General features: G+C 42.7%; 1 protein-coding gene across 1 annotated transcript; it reads right to left on the bottom strand.

Moving 5' to 3' along the window:
- Positions 1 to 1311: 1311 nt before the first annotated feature.
- On the bottom strand, positions 1312 to 13649 carry LOC128419196 (phospholipase A2 inhibitor and Ly6/PLAUR domain-containing protein-like). Its single transcript, XM_053399616.1, has 7 exons — positions 13613 to 13649; positions 10981 to 11103; positions 4690 to 4839; positions 4057 to 4203; positions 3180 to 3283; positions 1994 to 2159; positions 1312 to 1373 (listed from the first exon to the last, which is right to left on the bottom strand). Exons 1-7 carry the CDS (start codon positions 13647 to 13649, stop codon positions 1312 to 1314), a joined length of 789 nt encoding a protein of 262 aa, XP_053255591.1.
- Positions 13650 to 25698: the final 12049 nt, after the last annotated feature.

A 25698-nucleotide genomic window follows, 5' to 3' on the forward strand; every position in this document is an offset into this window, starting at 1 on the left:
GGTCAGTAAACAGGCTGAGTTCTTTGAGCAGGATGGTTGGGCAAGGCGCAAAGCGCGCTCTGACGTTCACTCAGATTGTCTGTCTGACTCTGAGGAGGAAAGAGAGCCAGAGCCTGAAACTGCTGGTGGAGACCAGGTCCCTGAACAGAGTAGGGCGTCTCCACAGGTTGTGAAGGGAGTGTCCAAGAGTGAGCCCTCATCTCCTGTGCGCATAATGGAGAAAGCTCACAGACGTGTCAAGTCAGAGGGGGAGTCTTCTGATGAGGAAGACGCACATGCTGGCCCCAGTGGGTCAGGAGGAGCACCCCAGTTTGTGCCCAGGCGGTCTTCGCGGGCTACAAAGGGAATTCCACCTGAGAGGTTTCAGGTCACAAATGCGTGGGTTGGTTTCGCACAGTGCGAACCTGAGGTTTGTGAGGTTCAACAGGTGCCTAACAACGATGCCAAGAAGGGGCGGAAGGCAATGGGGAAGGTGTTGAACACTCAGAAGTCCTCTCAGAACGTGATTCAAGAGGGGGTGTTGAGGGGGCTCAGAACTTACAGGGTTAAGAGTTCTGAGTGATGACGCCTCACATTCTGAGGGCGGGCAGAGAACACGGAAGGGGCGTGGATTTCTGTGTGTGCTTTCAGTCTGCGTGTTATGCTCCATGGAGAAAGGAGCAACATGAGTTGCGTCTCACCGGGAAGATTTACGATGTGTTGATTTGTACAGCAATAAAGACTTTAAGATAAGGAGAGTTGCGTGTCAGCCTGAGTTATTGCCACCACACGACAGAACGTTCCTGCTTCTGCTTCTGCTGTGTTTACTCTGCTGTAGTCAAAGGTTCCAGGGGGGAAGAGCAGAGCTGCGCGGAGGAAGTGTGCCGGACCCCCTGGACGAAATTGACCCCCCCGAATAGCTTAATCGTCCAGGGGTGCTTTACCTTTTTTACCTTTCTTCCCCAGAAGACACCGCCTCAGACTCTGGCTTATCTGATGGTCGCCTGGCTTCCAACACTTCCTCTCTTCCTCTTGAGAACAAGCAGATAATTCTCTGGGAAGGAGGGGTGGGCTGTCCTCTCTAAACTCAAACAGACAGCTCGCATCTGCAGAGTTAGCCCTTTGCTAGCTCAGCTCAATTTCTGAGGCTGACTGTCCTGCTGTGCTCTGGGGGGGGGCATGTTCCTGACAGCCCCTATGGATCCAGCCACCTAAGATGGTCACCCACCTTGTCTCATGGGTGGGACCATCCTGCACCTTGATATGCCAAACTACATATTCAGCACCCTCACTATGTAACCAGGATCACAAATACCAAATGGGGAAAAGCATTTACAGCTGTGACTCCAGTGTCTGAAGTCTGTCATAGTTGAAGGATGCTATCGCCGGATTCCCTATGTAGAAAAAGTTTGCCTACATGGAGATAAGGTTCCTAAATATTTACCCAACTACTTGATGGTTGGTCCCATCTATGAGGACTTAAGAGAAGTTTTGTTCAAATATTTAAACCTCCCAAATGAGAGATGGAATGGGTATATGATAAACTTTTTATTAAAGGACAAGTGCCCATACACCTCTGAAAAAGTGGTCTGTTCTGCCTTTACAGTGATGATTATAAGGAGAAAAAATAATTCTGCTTTTATCCTGTTTTATGTATTTTTGATTTTGTAATAGCTTCAGTGAAACCAATAAATAATAATTGCATTTGTATCTGAAACAGAACTAAGAACCAAAATTTTATTTCCCATAACCATTTATTTTGTTTTGTAATGATCATAATGAAAACTTAACTATTTGTTAATGATACACTATAGGGTTCTTTGTAGTTAGAATCTACAATCCCCACATTTTGACCCATTTTTCATTGCCCCTTGCTTCCCTTTACCTCCACCAAAAGCAAAAAAGAAAGATCCACAGATCGTAAGCCCTGGATTTCACCACTAGGCTTCCAATTCCCCCTCATTGCCATGGATTTTGCACTACACAAGGAGGAGGTCTACACTGTCCTATTTACCCTTCATGTTCAGGCTGGTGTAAGATTCCTGAAGCAGTATAACATCTTTTTTGGGTAATAAAAAGGCCAAATTCCCCAGATCCAAGTGTTCTTCTGTTTTCCGGGATGGCACAAAAATCTGTTGTTCCACAACCTTGGAACGTGAAATGGTGGAGCCTAGCAAAAGCTGAGGGAAAAGAAAACAAATATTGACATAAGTCCTTTACCCAGGGACTAGAAGATTCTGCCTGTGACAGTGAATGAGAATTTTAATTAGTTAGTTTTAAAATGTTGTTGTTGTTGTTTACTCGTTTAGTCGTGTCCGACTCTTCGTGACCCCATGGACCAAAGCACGCCAGGCACTCCTGTCTTCCACTGCCTCCCGCAGTTTGGTCAGACTCATGTTTGTAGCTTTGAGAAAAATGTGTATATTTAAAAAATGTGTATATTTAAAAAATCTGAAAAATATCATAATTTCATTGGAACATGAATATACAAAATTTTCAACATCAGAAGTTAAGGTAAAAAATATTCATATGTAATTCGGAATTGCCATCATACCCAAAGGAGTCTCAAGACACAAAGATTATTAATAAACAGGTTATATTTATAAAATATAATGAAAGTAGAGGTTCTGAAAACAGGCCTAATAAACTAGATTAAACAGATCAAATTCTTGTGTGCAGCTGAGTTGCAATAAAATGGGAGGAACTCTATCCCTGCCATCTCCTGGGCATGTTAAAAGCCACATGCTGTGGCCACACAGCAAGATTTGAAAACAACACTCACTCCCTGGTGTGGGAGCCTTGAGTGTTTGAACCTGGCATGAGTCAACAGCCACACAAGCAAAAAGCTGGCGGTGCACTCCATTGTCTCTCAGGATGGTTGGATGCCCACTGAGCCTTCCTCATTGCCCCACTGTGATCTAAGCATCCAGTGAATCCTCCTTTTATTTTACAAGTTTCATGTTAAACCCATCTAACATGAAGTAAGTGAAAAGGGGGTACTGCAAAAGCCAATTAGGAACTCCTCTCAGAATTCTTACTCAGCCCTTAGAAGAGAAATTTTCAAAGCCCAGGCTATAAAGGGCAGGAGAAGGATAAGAAGAAAGAATGTAGGGCAGAAGCAGCTCGAAGGGCCTTGATTCTGCCTCTTCCTTTATGGGGCAAATCAACCCATATTCCCTTCCCCCGTTCATTCCAAATACCCTCTTCTTTTCAGAAAGGAGGGATTTGGCAAATTTGTCTTGTCTCCAAACAGCATTATTCCTCAAAACTATGTTGATAGGGAGGTATCCATCTAAGGCTGGATCTAGACACATCAAAAAAGCAATTCAGTTAAATGCATTGCAAACTTCATACAAGCAAATGCGATTGACGAAAGATGGGATTCCATCACGCCATCTGGTGTCACAGTGTTTTAATGAATATAAAGTGCTATATCTTTACTAATGTAGCTAAATCATGACATCAGCAAAATGATGTATGCTTGTGGAACTGAGTATATCCTCCCTCTATTTGTCCACCTAAATACATTCTGGGGTTTTCCCCAATTCTGTGGAGCAGATTTTGGGAAGATACAGAACACATACATGCAGAAGAGAGCAGAAATTCTGTTGCACAACTGTAAATCCTTGCACTAATGGTCTGAGTTAGCCAAATACTGCTCATTGTCACAGAATTTAAGGAAACTTATTACATGCCTTTTACATAATAAATATGCTTTTTGAGCAAGAGGGACACATTTTCCCCTGGACTGCAACCCAGTGGTGGAGGGATCCAGGAGCAACTGGGGTGAAGCAATGAATGCACTTTTTACTTTTGTTCAGAAGGGTGTTTTACATACACATCTCGCTCCTTCTGGACAAGCGAGGCATTATGAGAGTTAAAGGAAACAGTCCAGGTAGGCAAAACATTAAGGATGGTTGCAGAGTGGGGCCAGTGAGAGATGTGATCCCTCTCACATTTTTAGTAATATGCAAGGGAAAGGGAAGACGGGGGGAGGGAGAATAGGAGAAGAGGAGGGAGTTTGCATGAGCCAGCCAATGACTAGGCCCTTTCCCCCTGTCTGAGTAGCAATGTTACCTATATGAAGAGCTCCTTTAAAAACAACACACTGGGTCTCATTCCCAAGGCAGTCGATGGTCTTCTCACTTTTACACTCTGTGGTTCCTTCGGAGAAGCAGGCTGGGCACTTCAGGCCATTTTCAGCCAGCACGCTGTGATCAGGAACTGCCAAAATCAAAAGTATAATGAGCATGTTAATGGTTTTATCTGTTTTTTGTACATGTATATTATATTATTGTAATTCACCCAAGGGCTTTACAGTTTTGGTGGGGAACCTGCAAGTATTATTGGATGAAAAGATTATCTAGACCCAGTCAGGGTTTAGGATTGACATTGATACAGATTCAGGAGAAGCCTGGTTGGAAAGGGAACCCATCCCTTCTCAGGCAGAGATGTAGCTGCCCAGTAGGTCCCTCTTCTTCACAGTTTCTCCTCATGCCTGCTTCTTCATCCTGCCTGCCTCTCCACCCCTTGAAAGGCCCTAATAGTGCTGCATGGCTCAACCCATATAGCCATCTGGGGCTGTCTCACCCCATTTGAATGAGGCCCAGGTCCTCTGAGTACTGCTGATTGACTACCTATCCAGCCTTTGGCCAAATGCAATGCAAAGCCCTAACATGTTGTGGATTTTAAAATTATACAGAAACTTACGGCTGAGAGTTGCATTGTTACACAGTTCCGTGTTGCAGCAGTGCTTCTTCATCTCAAAGAATTTACCATCCCCTGCAGTGAAGCTGTAATTGCCTAAGAAACAATTGTCGGATGACATGCATTTATTCAAAAGTTGCGCTCGGAGTTCTACTATGAAAAAGAAATTGAAATAAATATCTAGATCTGGGGAATATATTCAGGACTATTGCTCCTAAGGCACATTCATTGTAATGGTTCCAATTTTCTTTGATGCCTGAATCAGGACCTTTTCAAACTAACAATATGGAAAGTATTATTAAATTTGGCAATCTAAAGTGAGGTGCTGTTTGTTTGTTTGTTTGTTTGTTTGTTTAAACACGTGTGCACTGCTATAACATAAAAGGAAAAAATATCAAAATGTTTTTCAGTAATAATACATAAGAGATACAATAAAAACAACATTAAAAGTAAATAGATAGATATCAATTAACCAGTGTGGTGTTGAATGGTCTCTTTAAATTTGAAGGTTCATTATTGTTTCACAAGATGTGTATTTCTTTAAGGGCCAGAGCAAATAACGTGACCTAGTTTTACAGCTGTGAAGCAGCTTTCTCACTCCCTTGGTGGATGGGTCATGCTTATTGATATATTATAATTAATGTAAAAGGAGTTTTTGTTATTAAAACCTAGGAAAAGTTATATTTGTGTTCCTTGTAATGTGTGGTCTCCCCAGCATGCTTTCTGCAGCGCAACTAATCTGCAAATAGCCAACATGTGGAAAGATCTATTCTTAATGATCTGCATAGCCCTGGTGGAACAGAATAGTTTTCTGCAGGCATTTATGAGTTCAGCTCTCTGCCACAAGCAGTAGTCTCTTGCCTCCTTAATCCATAGGACCAACCTCTGTTTTTATGTTTGCAATTAATTTGTATAATGCTTTAAATTTGGAATGTATGTAGAAATTCATTTCACATCAAATTTCTAGCACGAGGACTCATGCCTTCTCCTATACATCCGACAATACATCTGACATACACTGCACTCTAGCTGCTAGTCGATCATAACAATTTGCAGGTTCGGGGCATTCTTCACTGAACTCCTGTTGTTGAACACAAGACACTTGGCAAGACACTTGCATTTCACCAACCTTAGTGCCCACTTGCCCCTCTCCCTCCAAAAATGTAGCAGTGATGTTGGAACAAATGGTCAAGTGAGCACCACCATCCCACCCAGGATTGCCCCAAGGCATTTTGGCACCTCAGACAAACCAGAAATGGCACCCATGTCCTCCAGGGTAGAAGGGGTGGGTTAATCAGGAACAAGCAAGAAGAAGAAGAAGAGGAAGAGGAGTTTGGATTTGATATCTCGCTTTATTACTACCCGAAGGAGTCTCAAAGCGGTTAGCATTCTCCTTTCCCTTCCTCCCCCACAACAAAAACACTCTGTGAGGTGAGTGGGGCTGAGAAGTGTGACTGGCCCAAGGTCACCCAGCAGCTGCATGTGGAGGAGCGGAGACGTGAACCTGGTTCACCAGATTACGAGTCTACCGCTCTTAACCACTACACCACACTGGCAAGGGGATCAAATCAACCTTAACCAATGCCTGAAGTATGAAAGAAGTTCATCAGGTGGAGGGGCCCATACTGAATCAAGCTGGATAACAGAACCCCTTTGTAATAGGCAAACTGCAAGAATACTTAATGTTGGTTCCTTCCTAATCATTTCATCACTGAAAGTTAATTCAAAATTACTTGAGGGGGGGAGGGGGAGCCATGAAAGTGTGAAGCTCCTCCATTTCCCATCCCAATTGCTCAGCTTTTGATTAGTTTTTTATAGATCTGTGAAAGGACTCTCAATTTCAATGTCATTTATGGCAAAGGGAATATTCAGTTTATATTCTAGTTTTATTGTCTAGTTTGATAACCAAAACTAAATTGGAGTTCATTGTTTTGGGTCAATAGGGATTTCTGGTTGATACAAATCAAGTTCTCCAAGCTTGGAGATAAGCACGCAGATTCAGCCACTGGTTGTGATCAGGTGATGTTAGATTCCCCATTTTCATATACAAGCCATTGCTTACTTCAGGATTGGGAAGCTATGATCCTCTGTCGGAATATCAAGCCTTATCAGAGGAATTGGCCCTTCTCCAGGCACCCGGCTTGATTCCTTGTTGAACTCCCCGTCTGCGACTCCCGGCAAGATCAGGCGAGATCTCAATCGGCGATCCTCCTCAACGTGAGAAGAACACACCACTCCTCCCCTCCATCCCCAGGGAGGGGAAAGAGACAGACAGAAATGTATTTACATGCCTTTATTCCTGTCTTTCCAGCAGTACAGAGAAAACGTGACTGCACTCTCTCATCACCAACAGCAGAGAGAGAAAACTCCTCCCATGTACTTCCAGTACAGATCATGTGACACTCTGAGCTAACATCCGGTGCTCAGTACACTGAATAGACTATCCTTTGTTCCCACGGTACAGTCCCAAAACATTAACATCCTGTTTGGCTTTCCAGCCACCTGGAGCTCGCTGCTGCATTGATCCTTTTTCGTAACATCCTCCCCCAAAAGAATCAATGCATGTTGCGGCAAGCAAAGCGTGATCCAGAGAAGAAAACAAACAGTTGTTATACACATAACACTCCCCTGTTGTTACAGTTCCACCCTTGGAACTCCTCGCCACTGGTTTCCCCAGTGTACCTCTCTGGTTGTCTGGCTTCCAAGGAATGAGCGCATCTGCATTACCTTGGCTAGCAACTCTCTGTTGTGTCTTTGTCTCTGACTTAGACACAGCTCCAACCTGTCCTCGGTTGTGTACAACAGCAACACATGCAACAGCTAAGTTAGCAAACTCTTTTGAGTACCTCTTGGGTGGTACACCCTTTGTAACTCTCTCAGACCTTCGTATGAGGTGCTGATTCTCTCTGCTCACTAGTTCAGTCTCAGGACTCTTTGGAGAACCAGTTCCAATGGTAAACAGTGGTTCATCCTTCACCTGTGAAGGTCTATCCATTGTGTGAGATTTCCTCTCAATGACTGTGACAACTGAGCTCTCCGAGCTATCACTGTCGCTCTCAGTACCACTGTACTCTGTAAAATCATCATCATCTGAATTGTCCTCTGTGGGAAATGTGTGTACTATCACTCTCTCCTGTTCAGGAGCACTCTCTAGAAATTTTGTGAGAATCACCTGTCCAGATTCAGACAAAATTACTCTGTAGAGACCCTTTTCATATCCCACAAAAATGCCTCTGGCATTCTTTACTCCACCTGGAGCTTCTGTCCTCACATGAGACCCAAAAACCTTGAAATGGGCAACAGAAGGTTTTCTATGGAACAGTTTCTCAAAAGGAGAACTTCCCAACTCTTTTGAAACCTTTCTCAACCACGTATAACAAAACGACATTAGAGACTCCGCCCAGTACTCATGTGGCAGATGTGAACTAAGCAATTGCGCATTCATCCCCTTTTGCAATTCTTTGTTCACCCGTACACAGACACCCCTGTTCCACGCTTCCGCTGAAACAGCAACCTTGTGTCTTATCCCTTTCTTCTGCAGGAACTCCTGAAAATCCTGTAAAAGAAATATTTGCTTCTCATCTGTGAAAAGAAAATCAATGTTAGCATTATGCATATTTTTAACCTTGTCACAAAACTCCTGAAACCTTTCCAAGGCTTCCTGTGGCCTCTGTAACACATAAATCTAGACAAAATTAGTGAAATGATCCACACACACAAGATAAAATCTTGCTTTGCCTCTAGATGGTTCTAAAGGACCTATCACATCAGCATACACCCGCTGAAACGCTCTGTCGACCCTGGCCATCTTCTCGGCGCTCATTTTGGTCACACCTGCGGGAGAAATTAGGTTAGACACAGATGAATTACATTCCATGTAATCACTTTGGTCATAAGTCAACAAATACAGTCCATCTTTCTCTCTGGCAGAAAGATACAACTCTCCATCTTTGAAGATCTTGCAGCTCTCAGCATCATAGGACGTTTCAGTCCTTTCTTTGCAATCTGCGAAACACTCAGCAGATTGAACTTCAATTCAGGAACCAAATAAACATTGTTTATAGTCAAGTTCAGACTCTTAAGATACACAGTCCCTATCCCGGTCGCTTCCAGCTCCTGACCGTTGGCTTGTTTCACAGCGAAGCTTTGCTTCTTAAACGTTGAAAATAGTCCTCTGTGTGGGGACATATGAAAAGTACATCCAGTGTCGATTACAAACGAGTTCCCAACATCTGGCGTGGTTCCTTTCGCCATCAAAGCCTTTGCAGGTTTCACCGAAGGCTTGGTATGACTTTTGCCTGACGCCTCAGGCTTTGCTGAGCGGCCCTTAGCTCCTTTTGGCTGGCGTGGCTTCTTACAGTTCTGCTGAAGGTGCCCAGCCTGTCCACAATTGTAACATCGGACAACGTTCAAAGCTAGAGCTTTCTCTCCAGTAGCCACATAAGCGGGGGAATTAGAACTCCGTTCCTCCCTCCCCCTGTCCTTTACTTCCAGTGCAGCAAGTCTGTCCTGTTCGTTCAGAACCACGGCACACACCCTCTCCGCGGTCAAATATTGAGCCGGGAGGGAACCAAGCTGACTGGCAACCGTTTTGTAAGTCCGATTTAGGCTGTTTATCATCATGAAGCAAAACACTACCTCCTGTAGACGGAAATTGCGTTCCACCGTCTGTTGGCGCAGATATTTCATCTCCGTCAGGTGCGCTTGAACATCTCCATCAGGCGCAAGCCTCAGATTGGTCAACTTCTCAAAATACAGCAACGCTGAAGAACCAGCATCCCTCTGATGTGTTCTACGCAGCGTCTCCCAAATCTCTCGCGCATACTCTAAATTCTGAATATGCACCAATTGGCTATCTGAGACACACAGAATTATAGCCATCCTGGCCTTTAGATTCTGTGATTCCCAACGTCACGTTGGAACTGCAGGGATTGGGATCTCAATCACCTCAAAGACCCTCTGATTCTGCAGCAGGGCCTTCATCTTTACAGACCAAGATGAATAATTGTCATTAGTCAGGGGAGGTAAACCAGGTCATAGGGTAAACCTCCCCCCTTCTTGGCATCCATTCTGAATCCAAGTGTCTGCTCTCACTCTCAAGCCAGTAAAATCCAAAAGTCTATTTTGAGTTGTTTACTGCCTACACTGGCAGGCAAACTGCACACTGTTTTAAAGTCCTTGCTAAGATAGTCAAAACAATTCCACTTCCCAGGCTCTCTGACTGAGCCAGTAACTTTCCACTTTACTGACAGGCGTTGCCTAGCAACTGTGCATACCTTTCTTCAGACAGGAAATCTTATCAACCACAAGAATTCCTGGTATGCAAGCCTTTGCTCTCAGAGCTGTTTTTCCAAACGCAGCTCCCGTGAACCAGAGAATGAATCAATCTGCGTTCACACTTTTTAGCCCGAAATTCAGCATACCTTTTGGGGCTCCGTTGCTCGGACATTCCTCCTCTCGGTGTCTAGCCGTCTGTTCAGCTTCTGGCTACACGCAGACGTTATCTTATCTTCTTTTGGTGCAGAGGATGGCAAACAATCCATCGACCTCTCACCTCTCATGCTGATTCCCATGGGTCAGATAACCATCGGCTAATGCTACCAGTTGTCGGCATATCAAGCCTTATCAGAGGAATTGGCCCTTCTCCAGGCACCCGGCTTGATTCCTTGTTGACCTCCCCGTCTGCGACTCCCGGCAAGATCAGGCGAGATCTCAATCGGCGATCCTCCTCAATGTGAGAAGAACACACCACTCCTCCCCTCCATCCCCAGGGAGGGGAAAGACTCAGACAGAAATGTATTTACATGCCTTTATTCCTGTCTTTCCAGCAGTACAGAGAAAACGTGACTGCACTCTCTCATCACCAACAGCAGGGAGAGAAAACTCCTCCCATGTACTTCCAGTACAGATCATGTGACACTCTGAGCTAACATCTGGTGCTCAGTACACTGAATAGACTGTCCTTTGTTCCCACGGTACAGTCCCAAAACATCAACATCCTGTTTGGCTTTCCAGCCACCTGGAGCTCACTGCTGCATTGATCCTTTTTCGTAACATTCTCCAGATGTTGTTGGACTACATCTCCCATCATCCCTGACAGGTTGACAGGCTAACTGAGGCTGATGGGAGTTCTAATTCATCTATAGCTGAAGTGCTACAGCTTCCTCAACTCACTTTTTTCATGGGTGAGTTGCCCTAGCATAGACTTCTATATGCTAGTAGAACCCTTAAAGTTCAACAATCTTAACCTGGATCTAATCCAACAGGAAAAGACAAAAAGGCAGGAAAATTTACTTATATTTGTACGCAGAACACTGGCAACACAGGAATCTTCCTTGGAGTCACAAGTTGTTTTACCATAGCCATTGTTTGTCATTCCAGTCTTGTTATAAGTATATCTGCAGTTCAGAGGTAATGCTGAATACACAAGCAAAAGTTTACTTCATGGATTATTATGATCATTAACATTATTATTAGTTGGTTTTGCAGTTTGCTTAATAAGACTAAGAGGAGGAAGTGATAGTAAATTAAAACTTCTAAATTAAAAGGGGTTCAATTTTAAAAGCATTTTAACAGAATAAAGTAAAAGGAAATGAGGAAAACACTCATTAATTAAAACTCTCAAAGCCATTGCCCACAACACCGGTTTAATTGTTTCTAGGAAGTGGGGAGGTGAACTCTCCCTTTCCCACGACCCACTTTTTCTCCCATCCAGACTCTCACTTAAATACGATACATTTTCTTTCCACTGTTTGGTTATAAACTTACATCTTAGCACAATTAAACTATGGAATTTTCTACAAGATCCCAAGCTGAAAGACTTCTGGGAAAAGATTTATAAGGAATTGAAAAAAATGTTGAAATATACATTTATTAAGGAACCAGAACCCTTTCTACTTGGAATAACAGGTTTGGAATTGCCCAAGAAAGATGTCAGATTGTTTTTGTATTCCACAACTGCAGGTAGATTTTTGTTGGCCAAAAATTGGAAATCACAAGAAGTACCAACAGTGGAGGAATGGCAGATGAAGGTGATGGACTTTTGGGAGCTAGCCGATCTGACCGGAAGAGTTCGCGACCAGAAGAAGGAGGAGGAATGGAAGAAATTCAAAGACTACTTAGCTAAATATGTTAAGATAACTTAAATAGAATTACTTGTGAGTATCAGATAGGACTAGGATTAACATATGTGATGTTGTAGAATACTATGTTAAGTTAAAATGAATGAAAGAAAGATGTTAATTGACTAAGTAATTTTTTTGTGAAAATAGTTTTGGAAAACTGCTACAATGACCTATATGGAAACTTAGCCAGGGGGACTCAAGAATGTTACCCAACAAAGTTAACAAAAGTGAAACTATTACAATTAGGATAAATGTTTGTTTGTTTGTTTTTTGGTGTTCTTTTTTCTATTTGTTTGTTATAAATTTGGAAAACTAATAAAAAAAAATGGGGGGGGAGGAATTTTCTACAAGAGGTAGTCAATGCCACCAATTTGAATGGCTTTAGAAGAGAATTAGACAAATTGATGGAAAATAAGACTCTCAGTGGCTACTAAACATGAAGCCTATGTACTACCTCCAGTATAAAAAGTTGTATATTTCAGATATCAGTTGCTGGAACTCACAGTAAGCCAGAGTGTTGTTGCGCTGAGGTCCTGTGAGCTTCCCATAATCATTGGGTTGGCTAGTGTGAGGACATGATACTGGAGTAGGGGTGAACCAATCTATCAATTTAACTTACTTTCGGTTTCTAATTTCCAATTTATTTATTTATCTGCATCCAAGGCTGTGTACATGGTTCTCTCCCCCCCCCCCAATTTTATCCTCAGAAGATTCCTGTGAGGTATTCATTATTTATCTCTATGACATCATTTATCCGGATGACTGTGAAGGAAAAGTTTGTTTTTGCTGGGGCAGGTTGGGTCCCCAAGTATTTTCTTTTTCTTTTCCCCATACCAGAAAAGGGTTAATGTATGGCGCCCTCTGATTGGCCAAGGTTCCAGGAGGGGGAATTGAAAAGGAGAGGATTTGGAGAGAAAGGAGGAGTGAGTTTTGGAGGGAGTGTTGGGAGGAGGTTTTGGAGTAGGTTGGGATTGAGGTTGGGAGGATAGGTAGGAAGATAGGGAGTGAGAGTTGGTTCTGGGCAGAAGCATCCACTCTGAGGAAAATATCACACGCTAGAGAAAGGAGTCTCTGAGCTTAGAGTGAAGGACAGTGTGCGGTGTCCTGTAAGAGTATTTAGGCCAGGAATTAACTGGGGGGCTGAGGTTGAGAAAGGAGAAGTAGAAGCTGTAAAGAGACAGTTTACTTAGGTCTCATTCCAGTCAGGAGGGGAGAGATTCTTCTAGTAAGAGAAGACTCCCAAACCAGTGAAACCTTGGAGTGCCTCAGGAGTAGGGTTGTCTAGGGGTGTGTAACTGACAGAAAGTACCACCTTGTTAAGAACCAAAGTATTAAGTGTGAAACAACTGAGAAAACCTTGAAGTGAAATAACATTGTAAACTGAAGAATCCTATGTTTTATCGACTCGTGTCATGAACTTCCTTGTTAAATAAAATTGTTATTGTTTATTTGAGCAAATCCTGCCCGAGACTCCTAATTATTAAGTTTTACTTCACGCAAATCCCCTACAAAATAATCTAAGGTAGGCTGTGGAAATCCGTGGGATTGGTGTTCTGTGAGTTGGGTGCACTATACTTAAGTGAGAGGACGGGCCTAACGGTGCCAGGGGGAAAAGGGTCGTCGGGCCCATCATAATGACATCACAAGAAATATTCATGACTTAACTCTCTGCTACTTTCTCTTGGTAACCCTGCACTCCTTGCTCTCTGGGTTGTTGAGCTGCACTTCTAACTCCCCTTCTCTCCCTAGCTGCAATTTCTTTTCAGTGTCCTCTAAAGGTAATTAAATGTCCCCCATCTTACCTGGAGAAAGCAGGACAAAGAGGAGTGCCTTCATCATTCTGGAAAGATTAGGAGACGCAGAGCAGAGATGGATCAACAAGGGAATTGGTGCAGGTAGAGGCTTACGTGGAGTTATTTATAGGCCATGGTCTCATGTCGCAGGCAACACTTGGGAACAAATGGTTCAGTGAGGTCCGGGAATGAGTGTTTTTTTTCCAGGAACATACTGAAATTCAAAGCTCAGTGAAGGAATTGTCTATGATCTCATTAGTTGTTGATAGACAAATCTCAGATTTCTTTTTCGATATAGATAATTTACAATTTACAATGTAAATGATGAAGGCACTCAAGAAAGCAATTTAGAGCCAAATAGGCAAGGGCAAAAGCCCTGAAGCCACCTACAAAATAGCCCCTCAAAATGGCCTCCATCTAAGGATTCCTCATAATAGTAATAATAATAATTTTATTATTTCTACTCCCCACCCCATCTGATTGAGTTACCTCAGCCACTCTGGGTGCCTTCAAGCATATACAGAAACATAATAAAACATCAAACATTTAAAATCGCCCTATACAGGACTGCCTTCAGATGTCTTCCAAAAGTTCTATAGTTACTTATCTCCTTGACATCTAATAGGAGGTCATTCCACAGTGTAGGTACAACTCCCAAGAAGGCCTTCTGCCTGGTTCCCACTAACCTCACTTCTCACAGTGAGAAAACCTCCATAAGGCCCTCAGAGCTAGATCTCAGTGTTTGGGCTGAATTTTGGGTGGGATGGAGATGCTCCTTCAGGAAAAGCCTGGATACTAGATCCATTCTAGGAAGGCTGGAAAATGTAGAAAGGGCTGTGGATGCAATGGAGACTTTAAGCAGTAAAACTAATCCTGCTGTCTTTGACGTGGTTTCCAGAGAGTGAAAAGAATGAAATGAGACGTCAGTAGTTGAATGTGCCAATGGCTAAGTGTGCCAGGTATGAATCAGCCACTTACACAACTTCGAGGAAGGTCTCAGTTGGAGCCAGCAATGGCCATGGAGCTTTCTCTATTAGGGAGCTACACAAACATGGCTATTCTCTCTTTTTTTAAAAAAAGAAAAAATCTTTTTTATTCAATTTTACACGATTCATTTGAATGCAAACATTAGTCACAATCATCAATATTTAGGATTCCCTCCACCCCTCCATGGTTTCCATTATCAAACATTTTCTACTGCATCATATATTTTCTCTATTTTTCTTAAAATAATCCATTTTTACCTTAGCTTTTAGTACATTGCAAGCATTACTCAAATCCTGTCAAAGTTTTTAGTTCTTTACAGTGTTCTCTTAAGTAAATTGTATATTTTTTCCCATTCCTTATTAAAGTTACTATGTCCTGGTTTCTGATTTCCCTGGTCATTTTCGCCATTTTGGCGTTGTCCATCATCTGCATCAACCATTCACGTCTGGTCAGGACTTTTTTCCATCTTTGGGCCAGTAGTATCCACGCTGTTGTCCTCACATACATAAATAATCATTTCTGTTCCTTTCGTATCTCTACATCTGAAATTCCTAGTAAAAAAGCTTCTGTCCCCCCCAAACGTTATTTTAAACATTTCTTCTGATCATTATATATCAGTTCCCAGAATGTTTTTGTTATCTTGCACATCCACCACATGTGGTAGAACATGCCTTCCTTCTCTGTACCCTTCCAATATACATTTGAAGTAGTTCTATACATCTTTGCTAATTTTGTAGGTGTTACATCATTTTCATATAGTTCTCCTTCAATGCACAGCATGCTGTAAATTTTAAGTCCTCCCTCCATAACTTTTCCCAATATGAAAATTGAATATTGTGCCCAATATCTTTTCCCCATTGTATCATTACCGATTTAACTTCCTCATCTATAGTATGCCATTCTAGAAACAACTCATACATTTTGGAAAGTAACTTCACATTGTTGTTTTTTTTTCAAACCTTGAAATTTCCTTACTAAACCCATTTTTCTTATCAATGTTAAAGACATGATTTAATTGATGGTATTGCAACCAATCTGTTACTAAATGTCTTGTATCCTCAAATCTTTTCAACTTTAATTGTTGTTCTATTTCCATTAGCAACTCTTTATACGTTGCCCATTCACTTTTTGCATTAGTTTTTTTCAAGGATATTGCTTCCTGTGAGGAAAGCCACCATGGTGTCTTCTGTTCTAACATGTATTTATATTTCTCCCATACTGCGAAAATGGATTTCCTTACCAAATGATTTAAAAACCCTTTGTGCACTTTAGTCTTCTCATACCAAATAAATGCATGCCATCTAAATCTATTATCATGACCCTCAAGGTCTAAAATATATGTATTAAAAAAATTATCCACTCCCACAGCCAGCAGAGACAGAACTCTTCATAATATATTATGAAGTGTTCTGCTCCACTGACTAAGGGTATGCTTTGAAATAAAAATAACATCTTGGCAATACATTCAATTTCATTGCTGAAATTCTTCCCCATAGTGATAAATTCATCCTTCACCAAACATCCATATTTCCCTTTATTTATTTCCATAGTTCCATACATAGTTATCCTTAAAGAAATTTATATTCTTAGCTGTCAACCAAACCCCCAAACAGTTCACCTTCTTTTTTTCAATTGTCAATTGTGTTGCTAGTTGTAACTCATTTTCATGTTGTTCTGTCATATTTTTAACCAGTACTTCCATTTCATTTTTATTTATCTTAAATCCCGCTACCTGACCAAATTCAGATATTTTATCTAGGACCCTTGGTATACTTGCCAATGGGTCTTCTACGGTCATTACAAGGTCATCTGCAAATGTTCTCAGCTTATATGCTTTGCACTCAACTGTTATACCTTTTATTTCTTCTTCAGATCTTATATTTCTCACCAGGGTCTCTAATACTGAAATGAACAGTAATGGTGACAGGGGTCAAACTCTGTCTTGTCCCTTTTGTAATTTTACATTTTCTGATACTGCATTATTGACTATCAACATTGCCTGCTGGTCTGCATAAGTTGCGTCAATTCCCCTTAGGAATGATTTTCCAAAATTCATCATCTCCATATTCCACCCCCGCCCCATAAAGGTCCATGACACGTTATCAAAGTCCTTCTCTGCTTCTACAAACATCAAAGCTGCTTGCTTTTCATTCCTGACTTCCAGATACTCTATTGTATCAATTAATTTTCCTTATATTATCCTTCATCTGTCAGCCAGGAAGAAAGCTAGCTTATCTTGATGAATTAGCTCTTTTACATCCTTCATTCTTCAACAGTTGTCCCAGAAAATCCTGTAGTTTTTAAATAATATTTTGCTGATAAATCTGGCCCTGGCAATTTACCTAATTTTGATTGGTTAATTTCTTGTTGCCCTTCCTGTATTATTATTGGTGCATTTAAATAATTGATTTACTCTTTTGGCATCTATGGTAATTTACTGTGCTCTAAATAAATATTCTCCAGTTCTATCTTTTGTTGGGTTGAAATAACGACAGACAGGTAGCGAGTGTCATCTGGGAGGCATCTCTTGAGCAAGTCTCAAGGAGCCTCTTTTATTGAATATTACAATATTGCCACATATGTGCTTATTGTAGATTGGTCAACACAAATACAAAGCAAAGGTTGCATTAATCACCAATAGATTAAAGACTGGGAAAGGGAGCACAGAACTAGACAGGCATGAAGACCTCCTAATTAAATTATAACCAATGATTAATACAGGAAGACTTAAAACAATTACTAATGATTGATATAGAAAACTTAAAAGAGCATAATAATCACGTTCCGTAGATGTGATCAACTATGCATTAAGAACGGGTCAAAGTACAATGTTTTCCTGAACTCAATGTGAACTGAACATTCTAGGGTGGTGAGTGAATGTCTTAGTATTAGGACGGTTTGTGCAGCATTATGTGCAGGAGCGAAGCGTGAGAGCAAGACTTCCCATCAGGCCACAGTCATGTATAGGATCATAGCATCCAGCATCCCATCAATCTTTATTTTCTTTACCAGCTCGATATAGCTCTGTATAATATTTTACATATTGTTGTCTAATGTCATTCGGGTTATCTATTATTTTTTCTTCTACTTTCAGTTTATTTATTACATTCAATTCGTGTTTCTTTTTAAACTGCCAAGCAAGCAGTTTTCCTCATTTGTTTGCATTTAAAAAAAAAAAAAATCTGCCTTAACATTTTAATCTTTCATTCAGTTTCTTGGTTCACTAACACCTCTGAATCTTTTCCAGGTTTTTAAATCACTTCTTCCAATATTTCTTTCTTTTTACCCTCTTCAAACTTTTTTTGATAAGCATTTTGTTGAGTAAAAAAACCATCTCATCACTGCCATGGCCATTCTCTCAGCCAGTCAAGTGGTTTAATGCCCATCATTAAAGCAGAACAACTAATTTAGTGCTTTGGTCATTCTACTGCAAACAGAGTGCTTTAATTGTTTTGTGATAAGGTTTTTAAATTTCCTCTCACAATGGCTGAGACTGCCAACCATATTCTTCAGTGCGTGGCCGTAGCCCTCATTTGCTACAGACATGTGCATAAACTGCTAATACTATCACATCCAAGATCTATGGGAAGTTGCTTGGTCCTTGATGGATAAAGGTATATTCTGAACTAGTGTCTCTGTCTTTGCTCTTACTTGATGTGGGGTCTTAATGAATTGGAAAGCGCAATATACTTTTTCTGATCTTCCAGGCTGCTAATCAAAGTGCAATGAAAGCCTCAGGGTACTGCTCAGGTGACTGCTGCAGTGGTAGAGCTAGACATAGCTCAGGACTGTTGAAAGGTTCCAGGGACACACTGGTAGACACTGAATAGAATACAATGACTCCAAGATCATTACTGACAGCTAATTCAATCATTCTATAAAACTTCAACCCTCCTTGTTCCAGTTGTGTCAGATTGTTAGGATAGAGAGAGATACATTAACTCAGCTGATCTGTTTGATGATGACTGCCCTGATCCACATTTTCTTGAATTGAAGCCAGCTCAGTGTTTATACCCGTTTGAAATCCAATCCTCGATTTTCAAAAGGTAAGAACCCTGGCTGTGCTCTTTTTTGCTCTTCAAGATATGGCAACCCTAACAGGAGGCAGTGATGGCTACCAACTTAGATGACTTAAGAAGATAATTAGAGAAATTCAGGCAGGGCAAAGTTACCTACAAAGGCTATGTTCTACCTCTACCATCAAAGGAAGTTTGCCTCTGAATACTTGGTGCCTGGGAATTGCTGATGGACAGAATATTGTCACAGTCAAGTCTAGATTTCAGGCTTCCCTGTGGTTTCTGCAATACGTAAATCCAAACATATTGAGAAAAATAATCAGACTTCCGTGTTGGCTGCCCGTTCTGCTGGAAGGGTGAGCTCTTTCGCTGGAAAGAGCTCCGGTGCTTTGAAGGTTGGGGAAACTGCTAGAGCGACGCGGTACCCCTTAAAAACCTCGGATTGAGCATTCCGAGGACTTGGTGTTCCTGCGGTGCCTGGAACAACTCCCTCACCCCCGGTAAGCTCTTGATAAGGGCTCCGAGAGCGGGTGGGGTTGGAGACGGAGGCACTTGGGAATAGACTTGTTGCCTTCATCGCATGAAGCTCCGAGTCCGGCAATCGTGAGCGTCCAATTTCTCCAAGCAACTATGATTGGAAAAGAGTGAGTAATAAATTAAAAATTTGGACATTCATTTGGAAAGGACGGGCTTAAAAAAAAACGGAGGTCAGTCCCTTCCTCTGATTAAGAGACAAAACAGCTACATTAGCCAAAGCCGTGATCTAAAATTTACGACTTTCTAAAGACTTTCAAGTTAACCTTTGTATTCCTCCTTCTAGTAGGGGGGAGATACTTTTCAGATTGTTTTAATCCTTGCAGACAGTTTGGATTTATGAGGCATTTTCTTTGTGGAAGCGGACTACTCAGTCGGGAAGACTAGACTCCATTGTGACATCATAAAGAAAAGGACACTTTCAACTTTCGTTTTCCTACTTGGGGAGAAAAAAGTAACTGCAGCTGCTCGAACTCAAAGACTTTTCCCTTTCTCTTTTAAACGATACCTCTACCCCCAGATATAAATTGTAAATTCTAGGGAATTAAGAAAGGATTACAAGTTACAGAGACTGTTGACTGGTATATTAAGACTGGTGGAGAGGCTTGAGAAGAGAAACTGTCTGTCTCCTTATCTCCCCTTTGTATTTGAGACTGACCTTGAACAAAAGAACTGCAAGTTATGGATGGGGGAGAGAAAGGAGAGAGGACAGAGAAAACAAAAACCAAAGCAAGGAGGGATTCTAAGTCACCGTCTTTTGAGGACTCTGTGTTGCAATTGCTTCAGGAAATTAAAACAGAAGTAAGAGGAAATCAAAAGTCTATACAGGAATTAAAAAGTGACTTTGCTCAATTAAGACAAGATTTGGCGCATCAGCCCATGAGTCAAGACTGGCGTATTTGGAAACTGGGAGAATTCCTGACTTAGAGATAAATCAGCGACAATCTTAAATTTCAATTGCGTCTCAGCAGCTAAAACAGAAGGAATGTAATCTGAGATTGAGGGGCGTACCCCAGAAAGAGCGGGATAATTTGAAGGATTGGTTAATTGAAGAATTTGCAGCATACTGGGGCCTCTGAAAAGAAGAATGAAATTCCTGGATAGACAAGGCCTACAGATTTGGACTTAAAAAAGATGCTAAGATCACACATGACTGTATGGTGATTTTTAAAACTAAAGAGCAGAGAGACATTATTTTAGGCAACTATTATAAAAAAAGTTTAAAGATAGAGGAGAAGGGAATAATTCTGTTTAAAGATATTCCGACATACTTTTTGGCCCTGAGAAATAATTATACGGATTTGGCCAGTGCCCTAAGAAGAAAGAACATTTTCTTCAGGTGGGAGTTCCCGGAAGGACTATCTTTTAAATTTTAAGGAAGGAAACAAAGAATAACAACTGTCGGAGAGAAAGAAATATTTTTGGAGAAAGACGCAAAAGAGCTTGGACTGGAAAGTTCTCCTTCATCAGGGGCAGGGGCAGTGGGCCCCTAACAAATCAGGATGTCTTTGAAAATCTACTCCTGGAATGTGAATGGTCTAAATTCACATTTTAAGAGGAACCAAGTTTATCACGTATTGGCAAGACAGAATTTGGATATAATTTGTTTACAAGAAACACATGTTATAAGACTTCATAGGAAAATTCTCCAAAATAAGAAACTTGGGCAGGAATTTATTTCATCCGACAAAGTGAAAAAAAAGAGTCGTGGTTTTTTATGTTAAAGAAAAATGGAACCCCAAATTGCAGTTTAAGATGAGGAAGGGACGTACATTGCAGTTGAAATTACGGCACAAGGCGATAAATTTCTTTTGCTGGGAATTTATGCACCAAATGATGGCAAAGTGGAATTCTTTAAGAATCTGGACTTAAAACTCATGGATTATATGGATTACATATTGATTTTAATGGGAGACCTGAATGGAGTAGCATCAACATTAATGGATAAAACACAGGGACAGAAAAATCCAAGTTCCAGCAGACTACCAAAGATTTTCTTTGATATGACTGATAAATACGATTTATCGGACATATGGAGGCTACGAAATCCAATGGAGAGAGATTTCACTTTTTTCTCAAATTCAAATCTATTTCTCGCGAATTGACTACATATGGGTATCTAGAGATTTGGTTCCAAAGGTTACTAAAACAGAAATCTGCCCTAAGACTTGCTCAGATCATAATGCAGTGGTTTTGGAGATGAAATTATACCTGCAGGGTTCCTTTAGATGGAGGATGAATGATGAGTTGTTGAGGAATGAACAGATGATTAGTAAGGCCCAAAAGACTCTAAAAGACTATTTTGAACTAAATATGAACACAGAGGTTGAAACAAGAGTCATTTGGGATGCAAGTAAGGCAGTAATGAGAGGTTTCCTCATACAACAGAACTCAATAAGGAAAAAGATACAGAATGAGAAAAAAGAGAAAATTCTGTCTCAAATAAAAGACAAAGAGAAAAGTTTAAGATTAATGCCAAAGAGTCAACAGATTCCAAAAGAAATTAAAGCATTGCAGATTCAATTTTCTCAAATTATTAACCAGGAAATAGAATGGAAAATTAAAATGATGAAACAGAGAAATTTTGAATCTGCAAATAAATGTGGGAAATTGTTGGCTTGGCAATTAAAAAAGAGACAGAAGCAAAGTACTATTACAAACATTGTATCTGATGGAAAACCCTGCAGATATAAGAAAATGTTTTCAGAAATACTTTAAACAGCTGTATAAAGAAGGTAAAGAAGATAAGGATAAAATTGAGCAATTTCTTGTGGCAAATGAAATGCAGAAAATTCCTGAGGATAAAAGGTAATAATAATAATAATAATAATAATAATAATAATAATAATAATAATAATTTATTATTTTTACCCCGCCCATCTGGCTGGGTTTCCCCAGCCACTCTGGGCGGCTTCCAACAAAGATGAAAAATACACTAAAATGTCACATATTAAAAACTTCCCTGAACAGGGCTGCCTTCAGATGTCTTCTGAATGTCAGGTAGTTCTTTATCGCTTTGACATCTTATGGGAGGGCGTTCCACAGGGCGGGCGCCACTACCGAGAAGGCCCTCTGCCTGGTTCCCTGTAACTTGGCCTCTCGCAGTGAGGGAACCGCCAGAAGGCCCTCGGAGCTGGACCTCAGTGTCCGGGCAGAACGATGGGGGAGGAGACGCTCCTTCAGATATACTGGACCGAGGCCGTTTAGGGCTTTAAAGGTCAGCACCAACACTTTGAATTGTGCTCGGAAACGTACTGGGAGCCAATGTAGGTCTTTCAAGACCAGTGTTATATGGTCTCGGCGGCCGCTCCCAGTCACCAGTCTAGCTGCCGCGTTCTGGATTAGTTGTAGTTTCCGGGTCACCTTCAAAGGTAGCCCCACGTAGAGCGCATTGCAGTAGTCCAAGCGGGAGATAACCAGAGCAAGCACCACTCTGGCGAGACAGTCTGCAGGCAGATAGGGTCTCAGCCTACGTACCAGATGGAGCTGGTAAACAGCTGCCCTGGATACAGATTTGACCTCTGCCTCCATGGACAGCTGTGAGTCCAAAATGACTCCCAGGCTGCGCACCTGGTCCTTCAGGGGCACAGTTACCCCATTCAGGACCAGGGAATCCTCCACACCTGCCCGCCTCCTGTCCCCCAAAAACAGTACTTCTGTCTTGTCAGGATTCAACCTCAATCTGTTAGCCGCCATCCATCCTCCAACCGCCTCCAGACACACAGGACATTCACCGCCTTCACTGGTTCTGATTTAAAAGAGAGGTAGAGCTGGGTATCATCCGCATACTGATGAACACCCAGCCCAAACCTCCTGATGATCTCTCCCAGTGGCTGCATATAAATGTTGAAAAGCATGGGGGAGATGACAGAACCCTGAGGCACCCCACAAGTGAGAGCCCAGGGGTCTGAATGCCCCACCACCACTTTCTGAACACGGCCCAGGAGGAAGGAGCGGAACCACTGTATGACAGTGCCCCCAGCTCCCAGCCCCTCAAGACGGTCCAGAAGGATGTTATGGTCGATGGTATCAAACGCCACTGAGAGATCCAGCAGAACTAGGAAACAGCTCTCACCTTTGTCCCTAGCCCGCCGGAGATCATCAACCAGTGTAACCAAGGCAGTTTCAGTCCCATGATGAGGCCTGAATCCCGACTGGAAGGGATCCAAATGGTCCGCTTCTTCCAGGTGTGCCTGGAGTTGTTTGGCAACCGCTCGCTCAATCACCTTGCCCAAGAATGGAAGATTTGAGACTGGGCGATAATTGGCCATTGTGGCCGCATCTAAAGATGGTTTTTTAAGAAGTGGTTTAATAACCGCCTCTTTCAGCGGGTCTGGGAAAGCTCCCTCACAGAGGGAAGCATTCACCACCCCACGAAGCCCATCGCCCAGTCCTTCCCGTCTAGCTTTTATAAGCCAGGATGGGCAAGGATCCAGGAGACAGGTGGTTGGCTTCACCCGTCCAAGCAGCCTGTCCACATCCTCGGAGGTAACAGATTGGAATTGATCCCACACAACTTGACTAGACAGGACTCTAGCACTCTCCCGCCCTGGCCCTGCTCCCACTGTGGAGTCTACTTCTTCCCAAATCTGAGCGATTTTATCTGCAAAAAACTTTGCGAAATCATTGCAGGAGATCATGTGGCCCGTACTGGGCCCCGATGTCGCAGGTGGTTCCGCTAAATTGTGAACCACCTGAAAAAGTCTCCTGCTGCTGTTTTCTGCAGATGCAATAGAGGCGACGAAGAAAGTCTTCTTCGCTGTCGCTATCGCCACTTGGTAGGCTCGACGTTGAGCTCTAACCTGTGTCCGGTCAGATTCGGAATGAGTTATCCGCCACCGGCACTCTAGCCATCTCAACAATTGTTTCATTGCCCTCAGATCCATGGAAAACCACGGGGCTGCCCGGGCTCCATGCCATCGGAGAGGGCGCTTCGGAGCCAAACAGTCAATAGCCCTGGTTAACTCCACATTTCAGCGGGCCACCAGGGAATCGGCTGAAAGGCCAGCAACATGGGATAAAGCATCCCCTACCACTCTCTGGAAACCATTTGGATCCATTAAGTGGCGGGGGCGGACCATCCAAATCGGTCCCACCTCCCTGCAGAGGGGATGGGTCGCAGAGAAGTCCAGTTGCACCAGGAAGTGATCTGACCATGGCACTTCTTTCATTTTGCTTTTACTTAGTGTCAGATCACCAACATCCATAGAGGTAAACACCAGGTCCAAGGCATGTCCGTGGCTATGGGTTGGGCCAGACTTATTCAGGGACAGCCCCATGAAGGCCATGCTTTCCACGAAGTCCTGAGCAGCCCCTTGTAAGGTCGTGTTGGCATGGATGTTAAAATCCCCTAGGACAACCAAGCTAGGTGTCTCCAGGAGCATATCCGCCACGACCTGAAGCAGCTTGGGCAGGGAATCCTTGGTGCAGCGGGGAGGTCGGTACACCAAAAGGAATCCTGTACTGCCCCTATTGCCCAACTTCCAGAACATGCACTCAGAAAACTGGGTCTTCCCAATAGGACGCCTGGTGCAAACTAATGACTTCCTAAAAATCACTGCAAACCCCCCCCCCTGCCCACATGACCTGGGTTGCTGTGCATATGAGAAACCTGGTGGACAAGCAGCGGCAAGGACAGGCCCATCTACTTCATCCAACCAAGTCTCTGTTACACATGCCAGGTCAAGTCCTCCATCCATGATCAAGTCATGGATGGTAGTGGTCTTATGAATCATTGACCTGGCATTGCACAGCAGCACCTTCAGGTCATGTGGGTATCCCTTGCTGATTCTAGTATCCATCCGGTCAGGACCAGACCCGGAGGCAGGGATAGTCCTCAGACAACGACTAAACCTGCCTCCTCTGTAATGACATGGTCTGGTCTTAGCGTAACTCCTCCTCCTACCCGTGATCACTGAGATCGGTTGTCCCAGTGCATCCCCCCCTGTGGAACATGCCCCAGCCATTTTGTTGGCTGGGACCTACTCCCCGGCAGCCCTGACCCCTCCCCTTAAGAACAAAATAACACCTTAAAAAAAACAAACGAATAAAACAATACAAACAAAAAACAGTAAAAATTATAAAAACATAAAATCAAACAAATTCCCAGGCCCAATAAACATCCATCCCACCCCCACCCCCCCACATACAAAAAATTCAAAAGAAAATATTTAAAACATTTTAAAAGCACTCTGCACCCCTCCAGCAGTAACAGCAACTGTCCTAGTGAGGCCCATCAGGCCCTGCCCTGGGCCAGGTGGTAAGTGGCAGGAAGGAGCAGGCCCCCCAGACACTCACACAGGAGAGTCCTCCTGGGCAGCAGAGCACAGCAGTCCCTGTGAGGCTTCAGGCCCTGCCCTGGGCCAGGTAGATGGTAAGTGGCAAGAGCAGGGCCCTCAGACACTCACACAGGAGAGTCCTCCTGGGCAGCAGAGCGCAGCTGTCCCTGTGAGGCTTCAGGCCCTGCCCTGGGTCAGGTAGATGGTAAGCGGCAAGAGCAGGGCCCTCAGACACTCACACAGGAGAGTCCTCCTGGGCAGCAGAGCGCCGCAGTCCCTG

The sequence above is a fragment of the Podarcis raffonei genome, chromosome 8 (assembly GCF_027172205.1).
Source record: "Podarcis raffonei isolate rPodRaf1 chromosome 8, rPodRaf1.pri, whole genome shotgun sequence".
NCBI classification, from domain to species: domain Eukaryota; kingdom Metazoa; phylum Chordata; class Lepidosauria; order Squamata; family Lacertidae; genus Podarcis; species Podarcis raffonei.